This window comes from Brienomyrus brachyistius, chromosome 1, assembly GCF_023856365.1.
Source record: "Brienomyrus brachyistius isolate T26 chromosome 1, BBRACH_0.4, whole genome shotgun sequence".
Taxonomy (NCBI): domain Eukaryota; kingdom Metazoa; phylum Chordata; class Actinopteri; order Osteoglossiformes; family Mormyridae; genus Brienomyrus; species Brienomyrus brachyistius.
Window position 1 is genome coordinate 33,109,729 of NC_064533.1, and position 24,123 is coordinate 33,133,851.

The following is a 24,123-nucleotide window of genomic DNA, read 5'->3' on the forward strand; positions in this document are numbered from 1 at the left end:
AAACATTAGGGAACAAAATACAAAAACAGGGGAGGCAGGATTTGAACACGTCACAAAGGGATTTGCAACTAGCCGCATGCTCAACACGTTGAGCCATGCAGCTAAGAGAAAACAGGGGAAACACAAAGACTGACAAGAGGGACAGGATGACCAGCGATGCCTGCTGGCCAAACGGGGAAGGGACACAAAAGACTGAGAGAACAGGGGCCGACCCTGACAATACAAGCCTTTGTGAGTAATTCCTCACACCTAGAGTGTTATGTTTAAGCCAAAGCTCATTTTAAATAACCAGGAACCAGTGTTTAAGTGAGTAGCAAATTTTATTGACCATTTTGTCAACTTTACTTGATGGAATGGATGTTCAAGCAAGTTTTTACATGCATGTTGTTAATAAATGTTTGTGTTTAGACATTTTTATATGGTCCTCAGATCTTAAAGGGGATGTTCACCCCAAAATTAAAGAAACAAAAACAAAACATATTTATCAGATATGTTGAGCGCTAACGCTTGCTAGCTTAGTGATGCTAGGGGAGGTAGCAGTATCAGTGAGCATCAGCTACCAGCAAAAACAAATAGCAGCAATACTATCTTAGTTAATAGTAATAACAGCTGCATACTGCTGGTTCACGTAGCACTACTGAGCTAGCATTGATGTTTATATCCAATTATGTTGTCAGGAGAAGGAGAGCCCCACTATTTATCAGTTAAAAAAATATTACTGATAAATACGATATTTGTTCCTTATCGATTTTTTCCAACTATAATGATATAATCGAAAAATGTGAGTGGAAATTGTTTTCACTGTTACTTGCGACTAGTTCTGCTTTCACTGGGTCGAACTGCATTATCGGATTGAAAAACAAACATGAAAAATTCCTTTTTCCTGCATGTTGATGATAAGCACACCTCACCAAAAAGGCAGCGCACTTTGCATGTACACTGTGTACACGGCCTATCCATAGCGAAGTAAACATGCTTGTGTTTCTTACTAAAAATTCATACTTAAACATAACTTCCTATTTTAATGTTTTTTTGTGATTATGATGGTTATTGTTCTTATTCACCTCCGTAATTTAGGTATCATTTACTTTCATTATACAATAATGACCACTTTGCAATTTATTTTTGGCAATTTTTCCTGCTCCTATTTCAACTGGGGAAGATAAAAGGTGAAAAGAACACTTCAATTGAGCCTTGAGTAGTTTTTGCATTTGTGTCATCAGTTGTAAACACATACCTCGTGTTAAATCGTAAAGGTTTCTGCCTAGTATCTGTACCCTGCAACGCTGACATTTTACAAATATGTGCGAACCAAATATTGGGTATTATAGGCTATGCAGTACTGTTCTAAGGGCATTTTTAAGAAACAGCACTACCTATGTATTGCTTGTAAAGAGAAATGCAGAACAGGCTATATTAACATATTAATTCATTCATTCATTCATGATCTTGTGATTAGACATTATCAAAAACCTATATATTTTTCACGGCAGATTCAGATATCGTACCAACCTTATCTTCTGTGCAGGTATACAGCTGGTGTGTGGAATTTTTCAAGTGTATTTTTTGGCACTTTAATCACCACAGAAAGAATTCAGCCCCATTATATTTACAAGAAGGCTGACATTTTTACAGCTTATACCTCCGAAATTAGGCAACTCTGACTACTATATAGTCTAGATGGATAAATAGCACTACAGCATATCTGAACTGCCCCTTTAACTGGTGCAGAACTCCAGAAATAATGAAGAAGGTGCAGATTTTAAAGCACCCTTTTGATAAAGCTCTGGAACATACACAGGGAGGCCTCTCAGAATACACACCACAAATTGTCAAAACCTTTAGCTGCAGTGTGAGAAGATACCATAAAAAAAATGGCCGCACCTTTCTGTCCCGTGACGGCATAAAATATTAAGATATGCACTTTGCTGTATAGACTTGCTGTAAAATATTTATTGCTTCATTAAATATTATGAAGTTGTGAAGAGAATAGACCATCAGAATTCTAATATTGTGTCTTTTTAGTGCAGTGTTGTGCTGAGATCCTGATTTGTACATAGATTACTTTGCTCTAAATCTCCTCTTAGCCTTCATTTTTCTATAGATTGTTGATTTTGTCTGCATGGTGCTAAAATCAGGCCACAACCATTCATGTACTAATGATCATTTCATTATCAAACTCCGTAGGACTGGGGGCGATTATTCGATGTAATCGGCGATGTCGATTATAAAAATGCGTCGACATGGAATTTTAGTGTTGTGTAAAACTACGTAAATGTTTTGTATTTGTATTGCCTGTGTCTTCTTTTGCAACTATTAGTATTTAAATATGAGCTTTGTTTTTGTGGTATATTTTTACATTGCATTTATTCATTAACGTAATACATGCTTCGGGCTGTTTTTATGCCGCAAGTGCAGGGGCTTGCAGACTAACAGTGTCGGGGGTCATCTCTGCTCAGGTGGACACCATGGAGATGATGCGGCACCCAGAGGAGACCACCAACATGAGGAGACAGACTGTGGCCTCTTACTTCCGCGTGCGTATCCTTGATGGTGAACTATCCTCGATGGCAGATAGCTACCTCCTTCTAAGCTGTGCTAGGCAGCAAAACAGCACAGCCATAGTAAAACGGCGTAGTGCTCCTTTTCTTAGCTTCCCGTCATTCAGACATGCTGCTCAATGGCGGCGCCCCAGTCCCACTGAAAGAGCTCTCATTTGCTCCTATGTGGGAGGTCAATGCTGGGAAAACTGTTTTTCACTCCTTGGAAAGATATATGCAATCTACCCTAATGCACAAAGAACGTCTGTAACTGAAATGCCGCTGTCATGAGCAGGTTGAAATCTAGTCGTTCTTGTTCATGACCACCACTGTACTGACATTTCCAGCTTTTCATCACGGTCTTGTGTTACACTTATGTATGTGCAGCCAGGCATCTTTTTTTGCCATGTGTCGGCAGTATTCGCTGATGGACCTCCTCTCCAAAATGGTGGTGGGCCAGCCGCATTTCGTGCGATGCATCAAGCCAAACGACGACAGACGGGCACTACGCTTCTGCAAAGAGAGGGTGATGGTGCAGCTGCGCTACACAGGGATCCTGGAGACGGTTAACATCCGCAGGCAGGGATACTCACACCGGATCCTTTTCGATGAGTTTGTTAACAGGTAACAGCCACAAGTCACATGGGGTGCCATTAATATTTAACAAGAACCTAGTGACTGGCAGAAAACCTTCAGATAGTTAGGGTCTAAACAAATGCACCCAAACATTGATCCTACTGTATTATAAATTTAGATCTGCTAATTTACAGTAATGCATAATAATTACCCTATTTCAATTATTCTAAAAACAGTCATTTTGAAGTTTTCCGTTAAGAAACCTTAGGATGACATTTACTTTGTTTAAATTTGCAAGAGCACATGGACTGTATTTGACCAAAGCCGAAAGGCAGCTTTTAAGGATACAGGGAAATTTATATCCATTAATAATTCCTCTGACCTTGATATCCAAGAATCCTCTGTTATCCATTTGCTATTGCATGCAGTGTGAAGAGTTAGATTCTGGAAAATTCCAGCAGTAAGATGTGGGTTTATTTACCTCCCTTCCTACCAGTTAAGGACCTGTAATCAAAATAAACTAAATACGTTCTCCTCGGCATGCCATTTCCAATCAGACAAGTTAAGATTAAAAAGCCAGAAAGAATGGGAAGACAACAGAATCGCTATAATCGTGCATTCTTTTCTCTCTTAAAACTTACTATTGAAATCAAGCACATTATTTTCTGTTTTAAAGTATAAAACTGCCGTTCTATTAATCGGTTTTTTGAGAAAACAATGAAATGTTCATGATATCAAACTCTTTTTATTACGAAGAACACCCGATTTAGAGTGCATTGTCCTTTGTGTCATATCATTGGCTGAAATGAAACAGACAAATGATACAGTTAAAAAACTGGAACCCGCATAAAAATTGATTTAAATGTGTGCTTTCATATCAAAGGCCCCTCTGAAGTTGGCAAGCAGTACAGTTTGTCTGCACCATCAAAGGCCTTGCAGGTATCAACAGGAATTAAAGTAAAACATAGCAAAGCTTGGAGATATCAAAGACGTGTTCCATCCAATGGCATTGTAGTTTCTCCTTTTTTGTTACCAGCTTCTAAGCACGCTAGTGATCCAGCAGTTTTAATAGGCTTTAATATTGAACAAACTCATAGAGGCCTCTTCCTGTATGCCAAAATCACCCCCCTTGTCCCTGCAAAAGTAAAAGCGGGAAACAGAAAATTCTCATAGACCTTCAATGGACATCCTCTTTCATGTGTGAAAGAAGAGTTAAGTAGGAAGGACTTCTATAGTAAGCCCTGTGGAAAAGCTGAAGGAGGTGACAATACTATGATATGGAATCCGGATCCTCTTGCAAATCACCTGACAGTAGATCGCAATCTGATACTGTGCTTTACCGCCTCTCAGGAGGAAAACAATCACATTTTTCTCAAGGGCCCTTTACTGAAACTATGATGTTTGAAAGCTTGTGTTACACCTCTGACATCAGTCTCATGCCCTTGTACGTACGGTGAAGTATCTGGTATTTTTTGCCATCCGCTAAGATTTTGCTGTGTTTACAGGAAAACCAGCACTGTTTTTTCCTTTTCTCTTTTTCGCTGTAGGCAGACTATGTGGTTTAACAAGTCAAGCTCTGCAGGGAGGCAGATTAAACGGATTTACATTGCCTGCACCATGAATTAAGATGCGTCTCATATACTTTGATGTTATTTCAATATAGTGCTACTTTCATGGTATTCTTGACTTTGGACTGCTCTACCTATTTAAGTGTTTTATATCAGCGATAAGCCTTTGTGAAACACTTGCCTGATGCCTCTTAAAGATAGAATTTGGGTTTTGATTCATGGCAGGAAACGCGTTTCTTTCATGAGCTTGCCTCGACTTCAGAATAAAAGAACATATTCTGTGATACAGCCAGTGGCTACATATACGATCAGCACTTTTTTTTTCACAAGTTGTAAGGGATGATCACCGTAGGGCTTTCTGATATTGAATAGCCACTTTCAACATATTGTAATCCCATTACAAATAGTACCTGTAACATATTTCTCTTCACAATTAATCACATAATAGTATAGCGTGCTGTCACTACATGTGTTTCATGATAAAAGTATACCAATATCAAACAAATGTTTAGGATTGTAATATCTACCTGGATCTCTGGAGTATGTTCCTGTTTGTACCACTACGATATTTATGGTAGATGTTTGGGGTACCCTATTGAGTATTGAGTACCCCCAAGGAGCGGGTGTGTTTTGACTGTTGGATTCGTCACGGAAGTTCTCTGGGAGTTCTCTTCAACAATCCTCCTGAGATAAATTAGACCAATAATGGGAGATCTGCTGTACATATAAAATCTACAATGGGTGGATGTCATTAGGGGCAATATGATAGTCCGCTTTACAAGAGGTACATGAAATGTGCATCTGCCTTGCTCCAACGTGGCTGTCCCATTTTAATGAGTGCTGTTTTATATGGTAGAGGGGGACTTTGATCACTCAGCTCTAGTCCTCCATCCTTTAATGTACATCTCTTAACATTCATTTCAAGACCACTGGAAGACTTGTTGAATGGGGTTAAATCCAGACCTACTGAGGGCCAATTAGCTGCCCTTGGATCTTTGTACCTTGGAAACTGCTCTATGGATGTTCTCCTGAATGGACCAGATGACTTTGCTTGGTGGTGTGCTGAGCTGACTGACTTATATCAGAAAAGTTGTGAGTGTGGAGCCAGTTGCTCTGTCTGGCAGAGGAGTATCTCAAGATCTCTGTTGATGTATATATCTTTCTGTGTATATTTGATGTATATATACATATTGCTTTATATATCTTTCTGCATATATTTTAAACTAACATGCACTGTCCCTTGTTTTGTCCAGAGTGTTCCCAATTCTCAGTTCCCCACATGCAGATTAAAACACTGAAGATGACATCACATGCTCTGAAAGGAATAATTTTGTCAACAGGCAAATTTGATTTATTTTGAAAGGAAAAATGGTGAGCAGCAGGAGCACTGTGCAGCCAATTCAGGGAGATTTCAGCAGTTAATTCAGTGTATCGTATCGCTGGAGTTCATAATTCTAATGCTAATATTAAAGGTTTCTGTCTCTGGCTGTAGTATGATGCAGTAATTTGTTGTAGCCTCACACCTCCAGGTTTGTAGGTTCAATTCCTGTCCACAGCTCTCTGTGTGAGGGTTATGTGCATTCTTCCCACTAAGTTTTCTCCTTGATTAATTGATTTTGTGTATCTGTGTTGGCTTGTACCTCCAAGGATAGGCTTCAGGTTTGCTGTGAGCCTGCATTGGATAAGTAGCTATTGCAGATGGGCAGATGGATATCTGTAATTGCTTCATTTTTTATTCACCGTTTTGTTGCGCTTTAACACAAACACATACGGTGCATGTGAGTTAATTTATATAAAATGCCGTGAAACGTGACATGGTAATATTATGCAGAAAATTTACTTCTGTTTTGCTCTAACCTTGAAACACACTCACCACCTCTCTCTTCTTTACTCCAATCAGGTATTACTGCCTGGCTTTCCGGGTACATCTGATGCCAGAGGCCACTAAAGAGAATGTCATCATCATCCTACAACAGGCCAAACTAGACAACTGGGTCCTGGGGAAAACTAAGGTGAACCTAAAGTGCTGTATTGTCCCATTTATTCTATGCAGGTTTTTCAGAGGCGAAACTGAGTAACATTTTTAGGACATTGTTTTTGTAGGAATCACAAAGTTCAAGGACAAAAATGTGAGGTTCATACTCCCATTGCTGAGTTAAATGATGGGCTTCTATCTAGTGTCCTTATTAGCCTGAAGAAATTTTAGGGAAGGGACCCAAACTTCATTGTTAGTAATTTTCCGGTGGTAAGCAATAGGGAGAGGGAGCGTAACCTGATAGCCAAAACATGTAGGAAAGAACCGATCCTCAAAGACAAATGAACAAAGCCGAGAGGACTGGAGACATTAAAAAACAGTCATGGAGCAGGCAGTTAGGACCAGCGTAATACTCAAATCCAAGCTTACTGAAGGGGTAAAAGAAGCTCACCAACAGGCACTTACCCATTGCAGGAACCTTTTTCATGAACCAGAACTTTTTTCAGGAATCAGGAAGTTCAGTATCATTCCCACCGCAGAAAATTCGCCCAGTTCCTGGGAGCTTGTTCCTGAACCTTTTTTTTATTCCTGCCTATTGGAAGACTTTTTGCTTGACTAGGAACTATGTTGAACTTTGCTGACTGATTGACCAAGTGGTTAAACTTCACACATAATTCGAAACATCACCGCCACCCCTAAACAATGGATGAATAAGTTATTTTACATAATTTGTTACTTAGGCTGTTTGCTGTTAGTTATTGAGGGGGACACAGTGTTTTATTTATATTTTATTCATATGACCCACAACATGTTTAAAATCATTATTAAATCTGCCCAGCAGATCAATCTTCAGGTTTCACAGAATTAAAAACAATGTATTTCACTAATTAGCACTGGCAAGTTTCATCGCAGGGACTGACAGTTGTCAGGTTTCCCAGGAGGACGGGCAGGCTGGAAGTGGCGAAGGACGAAGCAGATAGGCGGAATAAGGGCAGACAACAGTTTATTCGGAGTAACAGGGGTCGTGAGACGCACATTCCAACAACAACAACAACGACCAACATCAGACAGGGCAAGACATGAACACAAGGCGCACAATCGGGGAAGCACACGTGGATGATGAGGGGGCTTGGCACACACGAGGATCGGACGAGCATGACAGAACCCCCCCCCTCTAAAGGCGCGCACTCAGGGCGTGCCTCAGGGGAAGCGATGGACGAGACGAAACCGGGGATACGGGACCTGGAAGACAAGAAAAAGATCAGTACCGGGAAACAGGGCACAGAACTGAAACAGAGAACAGGCACAGGGGCAAAAGCCAAGACAGGAACTGACACAAAACAGGGAACGCCGACAGACAGATAAGGAAAGGCGACATGGTGGGAACAGGTGGGACAAAGGGCCAGGAGTGAATGGAGGGAACACAGGGGGACGAGGTGCAGAGACAGCAGCCAGTGTGTGACGGGCAGCAGCCAGAGGGGCCACAGGCGATCGGGAGGCCGGAGCTGGAGGGGACCTCGGAGGGGCTGAGGAGACAGGCCGAGGGACAGATGCAGGGGACGAGGAGGGAGTCAGACGGGGCACCAGGGGAGGTGACGAGGGAGCCAGAGGGGACCCCAGCAAAGGCAAGGAGGGATGGGGAGCCGCAGCAGGTGACGGCGTGGCCACAGCCAGCCAAGGCGACGTCCCCTGATGCGCCGGAGTGGGGGGACCTGCAGGCGATAGAGGAGCTGTAGCGGGGGAACCCGCAGGCGTCTGATGAGACGTCGGAGGCAGGACCGAGGCAGGGTGACGAAGCGTCGGAGGGGGACCTGTAGGTGATAGCTGGACCGGAGCCCCAGAACCCGCAGGTACCCCCCGAGCCCCAGCCAAGGCGAGCGAGGGCGAGCCAGGGGGCAGGGCGGGTGGGACCCTAGCCCTGTGTGTGTGCCCTCTCCCCTTCCAGGACACCGACATGCGGGGTTTATGCCGGGGTCGATCTCGCCGGGGCGAGGGAAGAGGTGACACTAGGGAGGTCCCCGAGGGGTCCCATTCGAGTTCCACCTCCTCCAAGGAGGCAGGAGCAAAAGTCAGATTGTCCAGGACCTCCTCGGGGACTGGAGCTGGGGGGACAGGAGTGGGGTCAGGGACCGGGACAGGACCCACACGGGCAGCAGTCACAGGCGCGGATGGAACCGCAGGCTGAGGCAGAGGGGTCTCGGGCGGTGCTACAGCAGGTGGAGGCAAAGGGGCCTCAGGCGGTGCTGCAGCAGGCGGAGGCAGAGGAGGCTCAGGCATAGCTGCCGTAGGCGGAGGCAGAGGAAGCTCGGGAGTAGCCACCGCAGGTGGAGGCAGAGGAGGGCCAGGTGTAGCTGCCGCAGGCGGGACAGGCAGGTCATGCTCAGGTGGGACAGGCAGAAGAGGCACAGGCGGGACAGGTGCTGCCCCTTTAAAAGTTCTGGGGATTCGCGCTACCTGATAATGGTAAGCCACCAGAGGCGGCGGCTGCTAAGCGGCGGCGAAATCAGGGTCGAGCCTTACCGGTGTTTGAAGAGGGAGGAGTTCCTCCCTATACTCCACTGGGAGAAAGGCAGAGGAGAGAGAGCAGGTGCCCAGGAGGATTGTCAAGTCCTCTGCTGGCCTCCCCTTCGGTCTCCTCTTCCGGCCTGCAGCGGTGTAGAGAGGCTGAGCCGTTTCCTCCGGGACAGGAGGCAATACCGCAGCCTCCACAACACACCGAGCGGCCAACTGGGCTCTCCGGTCAGGGAGCCGCTGAAGCAGCCACCGGAGATTTTCACGTACCTCCACCAGTAGGTACGTGTCTCCAGTCGGGGACATCTGCACCAGCAGGTCACCACTCTGCTCAACCACATCCAGCGCCACCGGATCCTCCTGGACCTCGGGCTGTTTAAGCCAGTAAATTACCTCTTGCAGCAGACCAAGGCGTTGGCTCTCGGCCTGCTGCGGCGGTTTGGTTTGTGGGTCGGTCATTTCCAGAGAGGACGGGCAGGCTTGAAGTGGCAAAGGACAAAGCAGATAGGTGGAATAAGGGCAGATGAGGGTTTATTCGGAGTAACGGGGGTAGAGAGACACACATTCCAACAATAACAACAACAACAATGACCGACATCAGACAGGGCAAAACATGGACTGATATACAGAAGACAAGCTGAAAATAATAGGCAACAGCTGGGCACAATCGGGGAAGTACACGTGGATGATGAGGGGGCGTGGTACACACGAGAATCAGACGAGCTGGGCGTGACAACAATATTAAACAAAAGTATGTTGGTTATCGATCATATTTTCCGATACAGAAATATGGAGATGGAGGCAAAAAAAATTATTCATTAAATGTAACCGAACTACAAAAATAATTCCGTTCTTTCAGTTTTTGCTCCACTATCTCAGTTTTCCTGCACTTCCACATAACTTCCAAGTTAGCAGCAGTGGTCAACCAGAATCGCTGCAAGTGCCTCCGCAGGAGTTGGTGTTCGAATGAGAAGTACCTTGTCTGAAATAGGAACTAAAAAATGATTCAGAAGAGCTTCAAGTTCCTGCGGTGTAAATGTGACAAAAGTTCTGAAAAAAGGTTCTAGTTTCTGAAAAAAGTTCCTATAGCATGAATGCGCCTTATAAAGCCAAGGATCCACCATGCAGTTTTGATTTATTTCTTTACCCGGGGATGCAAGTTTTGATGATTAAAACATACTTCTTGAAAAAGACTTGCTCTGCTTCTGTTGGGGGGGAGGGGGTACGATGACTCCAAAGGCTTCTGGGTGACAGGAGCTCTAAAGAAATTGAGCAAAATTCTATTCTTCTAGGTTGGGGGCCCAGTATGATATGCTTTCAAAATTTCTAGTGGCACCCCTGCATGACTCTTTACCAGAATGCAGCGGGTTCACATCCCAGTGGAAGCTCTGCTGTTGTAGCCTGATGGAGGGCACTTTATTTGGTTGGCTCAGATATAACATATAACTTCATAACTTTGTAAATAGATTAAGATGTGTCATCTTTGCAGGGAACAGCCTCATTTTTGTTCAACTTTCATGCATTTGCCTCCCACTGAGCTCATTATTTCAGCTGCCATTAGCCTTGATATAATGGAATTTAATCTAATGCTGGCAAAGAGCTTTCTTTGGCCTGGGCTGACATGGTCCCCGGGGTCCACAGGTTTTCCTGAAGTATTACCATGTGGAACAGCTGAACCTGCTGCTGAGGGAGGTCATTGCACGGGTGGTGCTAATGCAGGCCTACGCCAAGGGGTGGCTGGGCGCCCGGCGCTACCGCAGGGAGCATGAGAAGCGCGTACATGGAGCAGTCGTCATCCAATCAGGTAAGGCCACATTCAAGCTACATGACCCTTCAAGTCGTCAGATCGCTGGACTTTTCACACTACACAACTTGTCATCTTGTAATCGGGAATCTTGAAGCTATTGTGGTGGACACACTACTCAACTGATCAGCAACAAGCCTGGGGGGGTCACACACTACAAGACCTTTCCCCAGGAGGAACCACTGACGTTTTGTCACAAAATCACACAAATTACACTGGGAAATCATAATTTTAGTGTCAACATGCTACAGCTGGTTAAAACGCTTCAATCAAATGGCAACACATATGCTCGACATTTACAAACGTGTAGCATATTAACCCTCATATACATAGAATTTTCAGGAACCAGCATCACATATGTGGCATATCAAATTTATATATATATTACGGGTGTAACAGTACACAAAAATGAGTTTTGGAGTTACAATTAGGTATGTTTTCGATACCGTGGGAATAAAGGAAAGAAAACATAAATTGCATTAATGGAAAACAGTGTAAATTGCAAAAATCAACTGTACCAGACCTGTATTGTATTCACATTAGCAGCTTTCAGCTTCATATTGGAAGTGTGCAACAAAAATATTGTGTCAAAAAATACAAAGTATAACAAAATATCCATTATAGTGCAGCATTTAAAAAATACCTGCACTATACTAGTGAAGGGTCTTCAAGTACTGGTTCATCTGTCTTCGCCATGACTATTGCATGCATGCTTCATCAGCCCTTTTCTGAATGTCGCTCAGGGGAAACATACAAAGATTCCACATTTGCTGCATTTATTTGGTACATATGCGTACTGAACCAAAAAACTTGTACCGAAATTTTTTTGGTGCAAATTCATATGCCCTTACACTTCTCATATACACTCAGTGACAAAAATAGTTAAGCAGCCAGACAGAGTGGTGGAAATGAAATGAATCTGCACGTGGTGAAAGGTCATGTGACTGTAACGCAATGATAATAATATCAGAACAAACAGAGTTGACAGTATGGGCACACTGTTGGTCCCATGTCAGTAGGATGTAGCACCCCCTCGAGTCTGGATACATGTGGCGATACAGTGCAGAAGGGATTCGTACAGCTGTTTGTATTCTCTCCCGCGGCAAGTTGGCCCACAGCTGTTGTAACTGGTCCTTGAGATCCTGCAGATTGGCACTGGGTCTGAGTTGATGTTTGAGCTGATCCCACACATGTTCGATTTGGGAAAGATCGGGAGACCTGGCTGGCCACGGGAGGACCTCAACATGACTCAGGTAGTCCATAGGCACACATGCCATGGGTAGACAGGCGTTGTCTTGTTGAAAGACTGTACCAGGGTGCGTTCTCAGGAGGGATAAGACATGCGGACGCAGGATGTCACTGACTTAGCGCTGTACCATCAGTGTCCCCCTAATCACTACCAGAGATGACCTGAAGTCATACCCTATGGCTCCCCACACCATGATGTCATACCCGATGGCTCCCCACACCATGATGTCGTACCCTATGGCTCCCCACACCATGATGTCATATCCTATGGCTCCCCACACCATGATGTCATACCCTATGGCTCCCCACACCATGATGTCATACCCTATGGCTCCCCACACCATGATGTCATACCCTATGGCTCCCCACACTATGATGTCTTACCCTATGGCTCCCCACACCATGATGTCATACCTTATGGCTCCCCACACTATGATGTAATACTCTATGGCTCCCCACATCATGATGCCACGAGTAACACCGGTGTGTCTCTCCACATCATTGGCAGGGTTGGTCCTCTCCCTTCGACACCGCCATACACATACACAATGGTCATCCATGGGAATGCAGAACCGAAATTCATCGCTGAACATGGTACAATGTCATTCGTCATCAGAACTCTATCAAGTGCTGCTAATGCTGTCTAATGGATCCACGAGGCATCCTCTGTTTCTGGTCACTAGACGTGCCAGCTCCTTGCAAATCGAATTATTGACAAACTTATCGATGGTCTGCACATGTACCAAATTACAACCATATGGGACCATTACTTATGGGTGTTTAACTTTTTTTGTCACTGAAAATATATATATCCCTGAACACTAAGCACAGTTTCTGAACAAATTGAACTTTTTAAACTCCTCTCTCGGCTTCCAGTTGACCTCGTGCCTTGCCCTCTCATTGGCTGTGACTTGTTGTCGCAGTCATTGCCAACACTACTTGGAACTGCCGACAGGTCCAGATATTTAGTTTTCTAGATATCTGACGGGGTCTACGATTCATTGGCGACTCCGTCAGGTTGCATCTTTGAACAGTTCACACATAGTGATTGAGCACTGATTTGCTAGCGCAAATCGGACACTTATTTGCCTCTGATCTGATCTGAACTGTTGGCGAGCGGGAAATAAGAGTTTAACCTGTTTGTCCCTTCTACCCTTGAAGCTTCCGCCCAAACGTTCCATGTCACAATGCAGGTGGCCTTTTGCTTCTCATCTTAAGGCCAAAGACCAAAACTCCATTACAGCTTTAATGGCAAAGTAGCAGTTTTTTTAGTTTAGGGATTTAAAAAGAAAGACTCTGAAAATGCTGTATGTATATCTCTTTTCTGTAGCCTGGAGGGGCCATGCCGCTCGTCAGACGCTCCGGCTAATCAAAGCGGAACGGGAGAAGGCCGCCATCCGCATACAGTCTGGTACACAGCAGTTATCGTCCTTCAAAAAGACTTGAGAATGTTGCTTTAACTTGATCCTGGGCACTTTGCCCAACCTGTACAGGCTCATGAACTGAAGTCCCAATAAAGGCCAGTGTGTTTTAAGGTTCATGAAATGCGTTTTTGATCTTGGTAAACCTCTATGAAACAGCAATAATTAATCAATAATGTATGAGGAGAAGCTTTTGAAAGTTTAGGCAGCATTTGGTCTCTATGTCGCAGTAGAATAGTGCATATTAAACCCCCCCCCCCCCCCCCCGGCTTTCATCTCCTTCCCTGGAAAAGCATCAGCGGGGCTAATCCCCTCTGCCTCCCTATGACTTCCTCTGTTGAATTCCCGGTCTGTCGCAGCGAGCTCACATTCCAGAAGCAAGATGCCTCTTTTTTATTTTTCTTTAAATGCCGTCAGCCGTGTCATCTGGAATGTAAATGAATTCCAACTTGGTAAGGCTTGACGGAGATCAAAGTGGGCACAGTACCCTTTGCGGGAGCAGCCCCCTCTCCTGAGCCACTCAGTGGAGGACAGGGAAAGGTGGCGGAGGCTTGGAGGCTCCACATTGTTATTTATGGCAGCCCTCCAGCCACTGACCTCCTGGGCAGGGCCAGCATCTTAGCAATCCACATCCCTCTCACTAATACATGATGAACCCCTAAATCCCTCGTAAGCAGCGGTGCGTGGAGCAGGAGAGGAGCAGGTCTGTCCGGGAAGCGATCTCAGCTGTCTTTTCTGCTTTTGGTAGCAGCTCGCCTACGCGGTGTTTCTGGAGACGTCTCTTCTCCTGTCGGATCTCATGTCTATCTTTTATTAAGTAACCAGATGCCTGTAAACAGGCCTTTTCTAGACCCTCACGTGAGGGCTAATTGCGCATCCAAGTGAAAAAGTGTTACTTATTATGGAAATGTGCTTTGCATATACTGTATGTGATTTTGCATCTAAACCTATTCATTACGGTCTATATTAAAATTATAGCAGATGCATTGATTTTTTTTTAAATCATTTTTCCGCTATTCGAGAGCTCCTCTGAAGGTAGGTCTGACCTGTGTTTTCAGCATACAGGGGGCATCGGGTGCGTAAACAGTACGCAGCACAGAAGCACATGGCAGCACATGCACAGAGCAGCCAGGTAGAGCCCCAGAGCAGGGAGTGGGCAGGGTGAGTTCCGCATGCCTCCATGGAGGTTTCCTGTCTGTTTACAGTATTTCTATGTTTTTGCAGCATCTATAGATTAATGCTTTAATGCCTACGGTGAGACACCACCGGTGAGAGTACCTCCCCTCCCAGATTTACAAGACTGTTATATGCCTTACTCCCCAGCCCATATACACAGACAGGAGAAAGTCATTGTCACCGATAAAACGGTTTAACACACCTGTCACTCATGTGGCCCAGTGGATTCCCTAAATGCATTTAGCTCCTCCCAAGTTGTTCTGCATCCAAACATTATGTAAAATAATATCAAGATAATTTTCCTGTTAGTTGAGTGGGTCATAACTATGCCTATATACTGAAAAACGTCAGCGTACTATATTGCAGCATTCTCAACTTTCGTGCCAGTTTTTTTTGGATAAATGAATTTTCATTTTTTTATGTTAATCATACCCAGGTTTGTTATCTGCTTATCATAGAGTTAATATGGACTCATTCAGAAAACAAGCGATAGACCAGGTACACAGCAGTACTTACGTTGCACATTTAGGTGCAGCATTTATCCCGTTTGTGTACCTTTTAAATCATTTAGCAGATGCCGCTGGCAAAGTGAGAATTAGTATTGTGATATTTCATGCTGCCTGCTTTGAGCTCAAAGGAAATATTTTAGTGAAGACACAGTCTTCAAGATTGGAAAGCTTTAAAAAGAATGATTTGGATGTTCAGAAAAGTAGCTCTACCCTTTACTTCACATCGTAAATCCAGTTCTTGGCATAAAGCCCAATGTTCCATGTTTAGAAACTTGGGAGTTCCGAAAGTAAGAGAGGGATGCTTCCCAGTGGTGGATTTGCATAGACTGTTCTGAGTGCTGTTCCTGCTCTTTGGCCAGATGCGGGGCTGCTTTGAAAGGCAGAAGTCCAGTCTGCATTGTACACCACCAAATTAATCTCCCTTTGCATTGGTTTGTTCATGGTTATAATTGTATTCCAGGTTTAGGGTCCTTTATATCACCATTTACCAATGCGCTGTCAGGTTTTGTTCACTGTTTTCCATACAATACTAAGGAAAAACATAGTCTCCTTATTTTAAAGATTAGTTCGATGTAGATCTAAACATTTTTGTGTTATGCAGCGCCTGATCTCATGTCAGACTCATGGAATCAGGACACTATGGAGTCTTGGCTCTAAGAATGTGTCTGAGTAACATGTGTAGTGTAGAATTTGCATTATTATTATGAAGCAAAAGAGTTTATAAGCATCTCCACTTGTTCCTCCTCTTCAGATTGGACAGAAGCAAGGTGACGAATGATCTAACTGATCCTCCTAAAAGTGGGGAGGCTGGCAAGGTGAGCGAAGTCTCTTTTTGCGTAGTTTCCGTAGCAGATAGAAAATGCATGCTGCCAGATGGCCGGCTACGTCTGCATGGTGGCAGTGGAAGTTGCAAGAAGACAAGAAGGCGAGAGTTATTCAGAGCGCCAAAGTCCTTGAAACAAAGGATCGCGCTCACTCCCAACTTTTGCCCTGTGGAGAGGCGGGGTGGTACAGCGGATAGAGGAATCAAAAGGCTGGAAATTCATGGCTGAGAATAAATGCCCATGCTTCCCGGAGGTGATTTGTCTTTGCGCTTCTCTCTACAGATGTTAGACCCCTTTTTTAGTAAAGACCTGAGGTTCTTTGGTAGTTCTTTGATATCCTGCTCGAATTCAATATGTGAAATAGAAGAGTCACTCTGTGACTTGGAGCACATCGCAGCCTTTGAAGTCTGATCCAATTTTTGCTGCTCGCCATTTGATGTTGAAAGGATGAAATGAAGAAAACGTACAGTTTTTTTTTTTCTCTCGCCAGTAACTCTGCTGAGCATATGTAAGATTAAAAAAAAAGCAAAATCCTTCGGAGGATGTACTTAGAAATGTTAAGGAGATTAATACTTTCCTGTAGCTCTTTTATTCAAATATAAAATTAAATGTGAGAGGAAGTATGTTTCCACTCCTGTGATTTTCACTGTGACAATAAAGTCAGCACATAAGGTATACTTTAAAAAAACAGGCATTTTGTAAACAAATTTTCATGTGATTATAAACATAAGACACATTAATAAGCTCTAGTTAAAAACATCTCCAATCTAATAAATAGGACAGATTATAATTCCACTTGGGTCACTAGGTCTGAGTCAAGTGTTTACTGTTTGTATTGATAAGATTTTGCTGAGGCTTTTAAATTTTTTCGAAGGAGTCCCCTAACAGCGAAGACCATCCACTTAAGGTCGACAGTCAAGATGAAGGAACAGTGAACGAGGTAACAAGGCATCCCAAGGACAATGGCAGTGTGCAGGAGTCTCAGTGTAAGCAAGGTGAGGCCAGAGCCGGGGGGCAGCAGGTGAGATTTAATATGGTAAACGAGATAAGAAAAGCAGCATCCTCTGCACAAAAGGGGGGCAATATTAGCACAGATTATTTGTCTCTGTGGAGCCTGGCCGTGCAGGTTTAATTTGGCACCAGAGCCTGGAACGTCTCACACGGGCAGGCATGGTGTGAATCGAGTGGCTCGCTCGGCCTAATAGGCTGGCGTGACAAGCGGTGGTGCCAAAGACCCCCAGACCGCGGGATCTGGCGAACATTTGTGCGGTTTGTTTTTTCCACCTGAATTGACGCTAATGCCTGCTGAGGGAGGCTAAAGGGTGACCATGGGAGGGGGGGGTCTGGCCCCATAAATGACGAGGAGTAAGGGAGCGCAGGCGCCATGCTAAAATGTCACCAGAAGCTGTAGGTGAGAGACAGAGGTGGAACAGCTTTCTGGAAGCACAGCTGGGGATTATGGGAATTAGATGTGATAATGTAACACAGGCAGGGTTCTCCGCCGCGTGTGGGATTAGTGTCAGCTCACCACAGCAGGTCTGGGTTAGATAGCGGTTAATGCGCTAATGTGGGGGAGCAAATGACCCTCATTCTACCCCCCCTCCCAGTTTAAACTGAAAGGGGATGTGCCTCGTCTTACATGCCGTTTTGCTTTTTCAGTGCTGAAAACCAAGTCCATCGTTAAAACACATCACATTCAATAAGAGTGAGGACACACGGTACCTCATCCCTATCAGGCCGTTAAGATCTACCATGGCCTCGTCCTGTCGCTGTTAATGGCTCTTCCTTGACGTCCCACAGTAAATTGTTTTCAGGTGTTTGTTTGTCGCGCGGCCCACCCTTCACTTACACTTCTGTGGCAGGTGGACTTGACGCAGCTCTGATAGGTGGCGCGTCTGGGTTTGAGGCCAGATTCAAACCCGTGTATCAAAGGCAGCTGCGAGATGGTCCATTCTTAGGCACTCTGGGGGCTGGCCTTCCATATAAGGCAAGGCAGTACACAGAGTGCACACACATTCGCATTGCATTCTTTGTGCCTAAACGCAGGCCAGGGGCTTGTCTGGGTAAAAAAATGAATAAATGAAAGACATCCCAGTCTACCTGCCCCTCTAACCCCAGCTTTACAAGTGCTGAACAGACCTCAAAATAAGTTGTTTAAAAAAATATAAATAAATTAGTGTGAGCAGCTAAACCTTCGCTGGGAGAGGAAAAGTGGGGATCAGACGGCTGCCACTCGCTCCTCGCTCGGTAAACAGGACAGCGCTGAGGATCAGTCAACGCTGACTTTATGATTTATGAGCCCAGAGCTGTTTATGTTAACAAGCTTTTTGAAGATTACGGTTGTGGTAAACATAAATGTCAGGAGGGAGGCAGTGGTGGAGGGGAGATGTATCACAGAGACCAATTAGGGCTACATCAGGGAAGCCTCCCTCTGAACCTGGCTGTGGAGCAAAAAAACAGATGGGAAAAACCGAGGGTGCTGAGTAGTGTTTAGCTCTGCCATTCTAGTCACTCCAAGGTAGCACTGCCTTCATGGGAGCCTAGCACACATCAATACCCATGTTGCCTCATTTTGGAGACTGTGTTAATTTTACAATGATAGTTTAGATTCTGCAAGGAGTTAGCAATTATATTTATTTAAACCAGTCTGACGTTTTGTGTGGGAGGTGCCAGGTATTAGCTATGTTTCTTATACTGCCATGGAATACGGAATACATGATGTTACGGCCATGTGCTCAAAGGACAAAGCTGGAGAAGCACCGGTGGTGAGAAGCCATGTTTCATACAGACTGCTGGGAAAGGTTGTTTAACACAGGAAGTGCTCTTTCGGCTTCACCTCCTTAAGAAGAGTTTATACAAAGCGATTTTTAGCAAGGCTGTGCATAGCAATTCCTAACCAGTCGATGCATTCCCAAGGAGTCCATTTGAAGGGATTTCTAGAGAGTCCCTATAAAGCAATTCCTAGTGAGTAGATGGAAAGTGATTCTTAGGGAGTCTATATGAAGGAATTTCTAGGGAGTCCATACGAAGCAATTCCTAGCGAGTCGATGGAAAGTGATTCTTAGGGAGTCTACTGTATATGAAGGGATTTCTAGGGAGTCTCTACGAAGCAACACTTAGGGAATCTATATGAAGGGATTTCTAGAGAGTCCATACGTAGCAAATCCTAGGGATTCTGTATAAAGCTATTCTGTACAAAGTGATTCTGTACAAAGTGATAGCTGTGGTCCATGGACTGTGTGATGTCTTGCTTTAGCATGGATGCTTATTGATTGGTGTGCTATCCATGCTCATCATGGCTACTCCTCAGTCCCCACTCTGGGACCTCTGAAGCCAGACACAGTGCAGTCAGTGTCCTAGAGTTCAGAAACATGTCGTTATGTGAACTACATCTCTAATTTGTCCTTAGTAGGGCTGTCAGTTGATTAATTTTCATAATCACAATTAACTGCAAAAACTGAAGGATTAATCACATTTTCAGTCACGTTATGATTTGTTTAAAATTTCTGTTGTGTTTGTCTTCAGCTAAACAATGTTTTGCTAGTCAGATAAAAAGATAGATTTTTTCCTTCACATTGAAAGATTGAATGAAAATACTTTTCAGCAGCGAGCTTTACTATAAAATGGTCGAAGTCTATATCACCAAAACAGATTTCAGTTCCAATGAGAAATTCAGTGGAGAATGACAAATTTTTTTTTCTTTGATGACCATAAAATTTACGATAATGGCTATTAATGAGCTCTCTGTTTTTTTCACAGTCTGTCTCTACTGCTGTGTTTTGCAGTATGACTGCACTTCAGGAAAGCCAGCTCTTTTGTGTTAAGGCTGAAACTTTCTGGAATAGAAACATATGCATCATTCTAGGCCTTACCAGGCAACACACAGTAAATGGAACGGCTAATGAAGCTTAGTATTTCATTACTGCGTGCCATATGTGACTATCAGGATGTTTCTGATTTATTTTTGTTTAATATTTCAGAATATACTGCATATGTGAAACACAGTTTAAGAGGTCTGCTACAGTTTTGGTTTTTGTATAGTTTTGGATGGGATTAGAGTATTAATTGGGAAAGACTAATGTTATTTATTAACACTGACAAAAGCTACAAAAAGTAAACATGAAGCATCTGATATTTGCAGCATCATAAGTCATTTAGTGCATATGCTACCCTTTAAAAGACTAACAGTGCAGTGTAATCAAAAGGACCAGGCAGTTGCAGAGGTAGAGTGGAATTGCATGATTGAACAAGTAAGGTGAACTATCTTACATTGCTGTTTGTCATTTAATGCTCAGGCTGGTTGATATGCCAAAATATTTTTTTGTGATTAATTTTTTCATATTGGTTGAAATTGATCATTATCACTATATGATTCAAGCGATGCTTTTTTACTTCAAGGCTCCATTTTTTGCTTAAAATTCATTTTTAACGAAAAAAAGATTAATTGAAGCTGAAATATTTTTTATCATTGAGCATTACACTAGAAAATGTAGACAGTATGGTTTGTTGCTGGGGTTTTTCCTCTGACTGCCTTGCTGCTCGTTTCAGGGAATGGGTTTGACGTTGCTGGTAGAGTTACCAGCCATATTGCGAAATAATACGTTGTATCCCATTTTGATCCAATATGGGGTGTGATTTGTCCTGCATATTTTTCAAACTGAAAGTGAAAACTAATTGCTGGTGTTTGTGACTGTAAGCACTTGCATGCAGATGACAGTGCTTCAAGCGGTGAAATAAGTTTGCTGTACTTCCAGTTTTAGTTGGCACAATATTTCAGCAAAGTCTCTTGCATGTTGCCAAACCACTGATGTCTTTTTACCTTGTTTACCCTTGATATCTCCTTTTCAGAAAGTTGTTGTCGTTGCTGATCTGTCACTTTCATTATCGAGGCGTCTTCTGAAGGAGCTTCCACCTCTTCCATGATATTACCAAAAAAGTAGCATGTTGGCATGCTTTGCTAACTCAGTCAACCTTGCTGTGTGTTTGTGGGTCATAGATTGTCCATTCTTAGAAGCTACCATATGAGTGGTTGGAATTGTATTCATTTCTGTGATGTGTGCAGCATTGCTCATTTACAGTTTCTCGTTTTCTTTTCATATAAATTTCATACGACAATAAGTCGATATATTGTTTGCATCGCCCATTTCTACCTCATGCCTGTAAGGATTTAGCCACCAGAGACAGACAGAGGACTGGAGGGGCTGGGAGAGTAAGGATTTTTCCAGCGTATGAAGGGGGGGAAACCTTGAACAGAGATGATTGATTTCAGTGTAAAAAAATGGTTAAGTAACAGCATCCCATTTCTGTGCAAAACAGATGCAGTCATTGCCCTTTGGATTGTTACCTAGAGGAACCTCCTGGTTTCCTCAGCTTGCTTTATAATTTGAAGCACATGGAGTTGCCATTTAACAATGATGTCCCAAATGAAGATGTTGGTTATAAATCACAAGAACCCTTAGCAGCTTGGGAACTTTTCACAGAGTTTGGCCCCTTTGTGTGTGTGTGTGTGTGCGTGCGTGTGTGTGTGTGCGTGTGTGTGTATGTGTGTTTGTGCATGTTAGTGAGGTAGTGAGGCCTGCACTCCACATGCCCCATTTAGACATCAAAGGCCTCCAGTGATGACTTTTCCTTATAATGCATGGTTTTTGGTACACCAGTCTCCACCATCTGAGTAAACACCAACCTAAGTGCTTCACCAGGACCTGGGAGAAGTCAGGTGAGCTGGACATGTGATCTGCAAGGAAGGATTCAATACAGCACTCATTTATTCAGCCGAAATCCCTCTTTCAGCAGCTCTTTCATGTTGTTTCTGATGAGTGTTCAAATTTTCGGGTGGATTTACTGTATAGGCGGCATTTAAAAGACATACAGAAAAAAATTAGTTGCCTTTGAAAGTGTAAGAATCACCTATTCTAGAACAACTTCAGATCTTTTTCATCTTGAGATGTGCACATTAACAATGTGCATGTTTGCTGGAGAATAATAAGCTGCAGAGTAAATGCATGTAGTAATGTGTAAATACAACATGACCTCTGTAGTTTCATTTGGATTCTATTGCTCCCAAATGGAGCTTGCTAACTCATGTGTCCCGTTCATAGTGCTAGGCCAACTGTATGTGTGGAAGTCTGACTTTACTGAAGGCCCATCTAGCTGAGAACAGCTCAAAGAGAGGAAAGACTGTCTGCTGAATTGGCTATCTGGGAAAACCCTTTCCCTCAGATGGAGGGCGCAGGGAAAATCAGATCAAATGGTGGTGATTTCCCCATGCAGATGCACAGTCCACTGTGCACCTTTTAATGTCAGCAGGCCAGGCTGATAGAGTAGGATGAGAGAGCTCTTAAAGTGGCATGTCTGCCTATTCTGTAGGCCGGGATACTGGAAGCTTCCATCCTCCTGTGGTCTTCCTGACAGCAGGCAGGACTGGTTTTTAGCCTCTCCAGTCCAGCCTCCATGCATTCTTCATATGTCATGCATCAGTCAGTGCCACTGAAATCAACATGTAGGTAGATGTCTTTGGCTGATTTTATGCGGCATATTGCAGATGTGAAAATGTTTGATTCAAATACTGTGTTCTGATCAGTGTGAGATCTTTGGAATAGTACTGTATGACCATCATTATGTAAAAAAAAGCAGCTGGTTTAGCTGAACTTGTGAGAGGAAAGCACACTGGGTGGCCATTAGGAAGTCAGCTGTATAGTAACAACTGTGAATTCATTTCCATTTTGTGTAGCAAGTATACAACAATAATCAGATGAATTGTTTGTATGAGTTGGCTAATTAAGTCCTGTGCCTGACCATATCTATCTATCTGTCCATCCATCCATCCATCCAACCATCCATCCATCTATCAAAATTGCTGAGATGTTGTTTTAAGATCAGAACATTGTTAAATGATCACATTCCATTTAGGCCTATTAATAACATTTAAATTATTACATACGCTAATGTACAGAGCCCCTAAAGGGACCTGCGCAAAAAAATAAAATGCTCTTACTTTGGCGCACACACAAGAAAGTAGGACCATTTCGTTTTTTTGCACAGGCCCCTTCAGGGGCTCTGCACTAATGTGTGTTTTGGCGAAGGCGTTTTTTTCAATAATTTTGCTTTAATCGGTGAAGCATGATTGGTAGGCCTGTTGTTACTGGTCTTGTCATGTTGTCAGTATTTAAAATAAAAGACGTATTACGTTTAATCAGTTAAGTTGTTTGTTTGGTTTATGGTTTTAAACAGGATGCCTACATGCATCGTAAATAGAACAAATCTACCCTGTGAAATATATAGTATAACTCTTTTGTGGGTTGTATAGCCTAATCGGGAGAAGTAACAGTAGGCTAAACATCACACAGTGATCTCATGAACAATGTGTTGCTGTTGAAATGCATTATTCAGACTTTGGGGGAATGTCGAAGCGGTATTCGATATATCGATGAAGCGATATCCCTGCAACATTGTGCCGGTGAGCAAATGACCTCATAGAGATTCTTTGCCAATGGATTTTAAAGCATCACAGTGACATCATACCTATGCTTGTGTGCTGTCTGGGTAATTATTTTATTTTAGTGTTGCTGCTGTAACAGTGCGAGACAACACAACTGTCAAATCTTACCTATCACTGTAGCTAATGCCATGCATTCGTTGGAAGTGATGAGTAACAAGCCCATTTAAATTTCAGTACTTTTAATTGCATTATTTAATTTGAAAAGGTAGTTACATTACTTGTTACCGCCAAAAGTAATGGAATTATAGTAACGTGTTACTTCCAGCACTGGTAGTATCACACATCACAATGTATTGATGCATTCCCGATAACTCGGAACTTGAAAATTTCCAGCCTCCTTCTTGAAAAAGTACTACAGAAAGACTGAACAGAATGGATTCCTAATGACTGTTTAAAAAGGCAAATTCTAATTCCACTAGTGTTTGATGCTAATGTGACACAGGAATTCTCATAGACATGCTAGCAGGAAATGG

The 24,123-nt window shown here is 43.4% G+C and overlaps 1 protein-coding gene across 1 annotated transcript in view; it reads left to right on the forward strand.

The window, feature by feature from the left end:
• Positions 1 to 24,123, forward strand: part of myo3b (myosin IIIB) — a 101,860-nt gene that overhangs the window by 61,277 nt on the left and 16,460 nt on the right. Inside the window, exons 25-32 of the mRNA XM_049012059.1 lie at positions 2,460 to 2,537; positions 2,959 to 3,164; positions 6,585 to 6,696; positions 10,812 to 10,974; positions 13,553 to 13,633; positions 14,702 to 14,804; positions 16,080 to 16,143; positions 17,027 to 17,147. Coding sequence (XP_048868016.1) covers positions 2,460 to 2,537; positions 2,959 to 3,164; positions 6,585 to 6,696; positions 10,812 to 10,974; positions 13,553 to 13,633; positions 14,702 to 14,804; positions 16,080 to 16,143; positions 17,027 to 17,147 — 928 coding nt within the window. The remainder of the gene's footprint in view (positions 1 to 2,459; positions 2,538 to 2,958; positions 3,165 to 6,584; positions 6,697 to 10,811; positions 10,975 to 13,552; positions 13,634 to 14,701; positions 14,805 to 16,079; positions 16,144 to 17,026; positions 17,148 to 24,123) is intronic.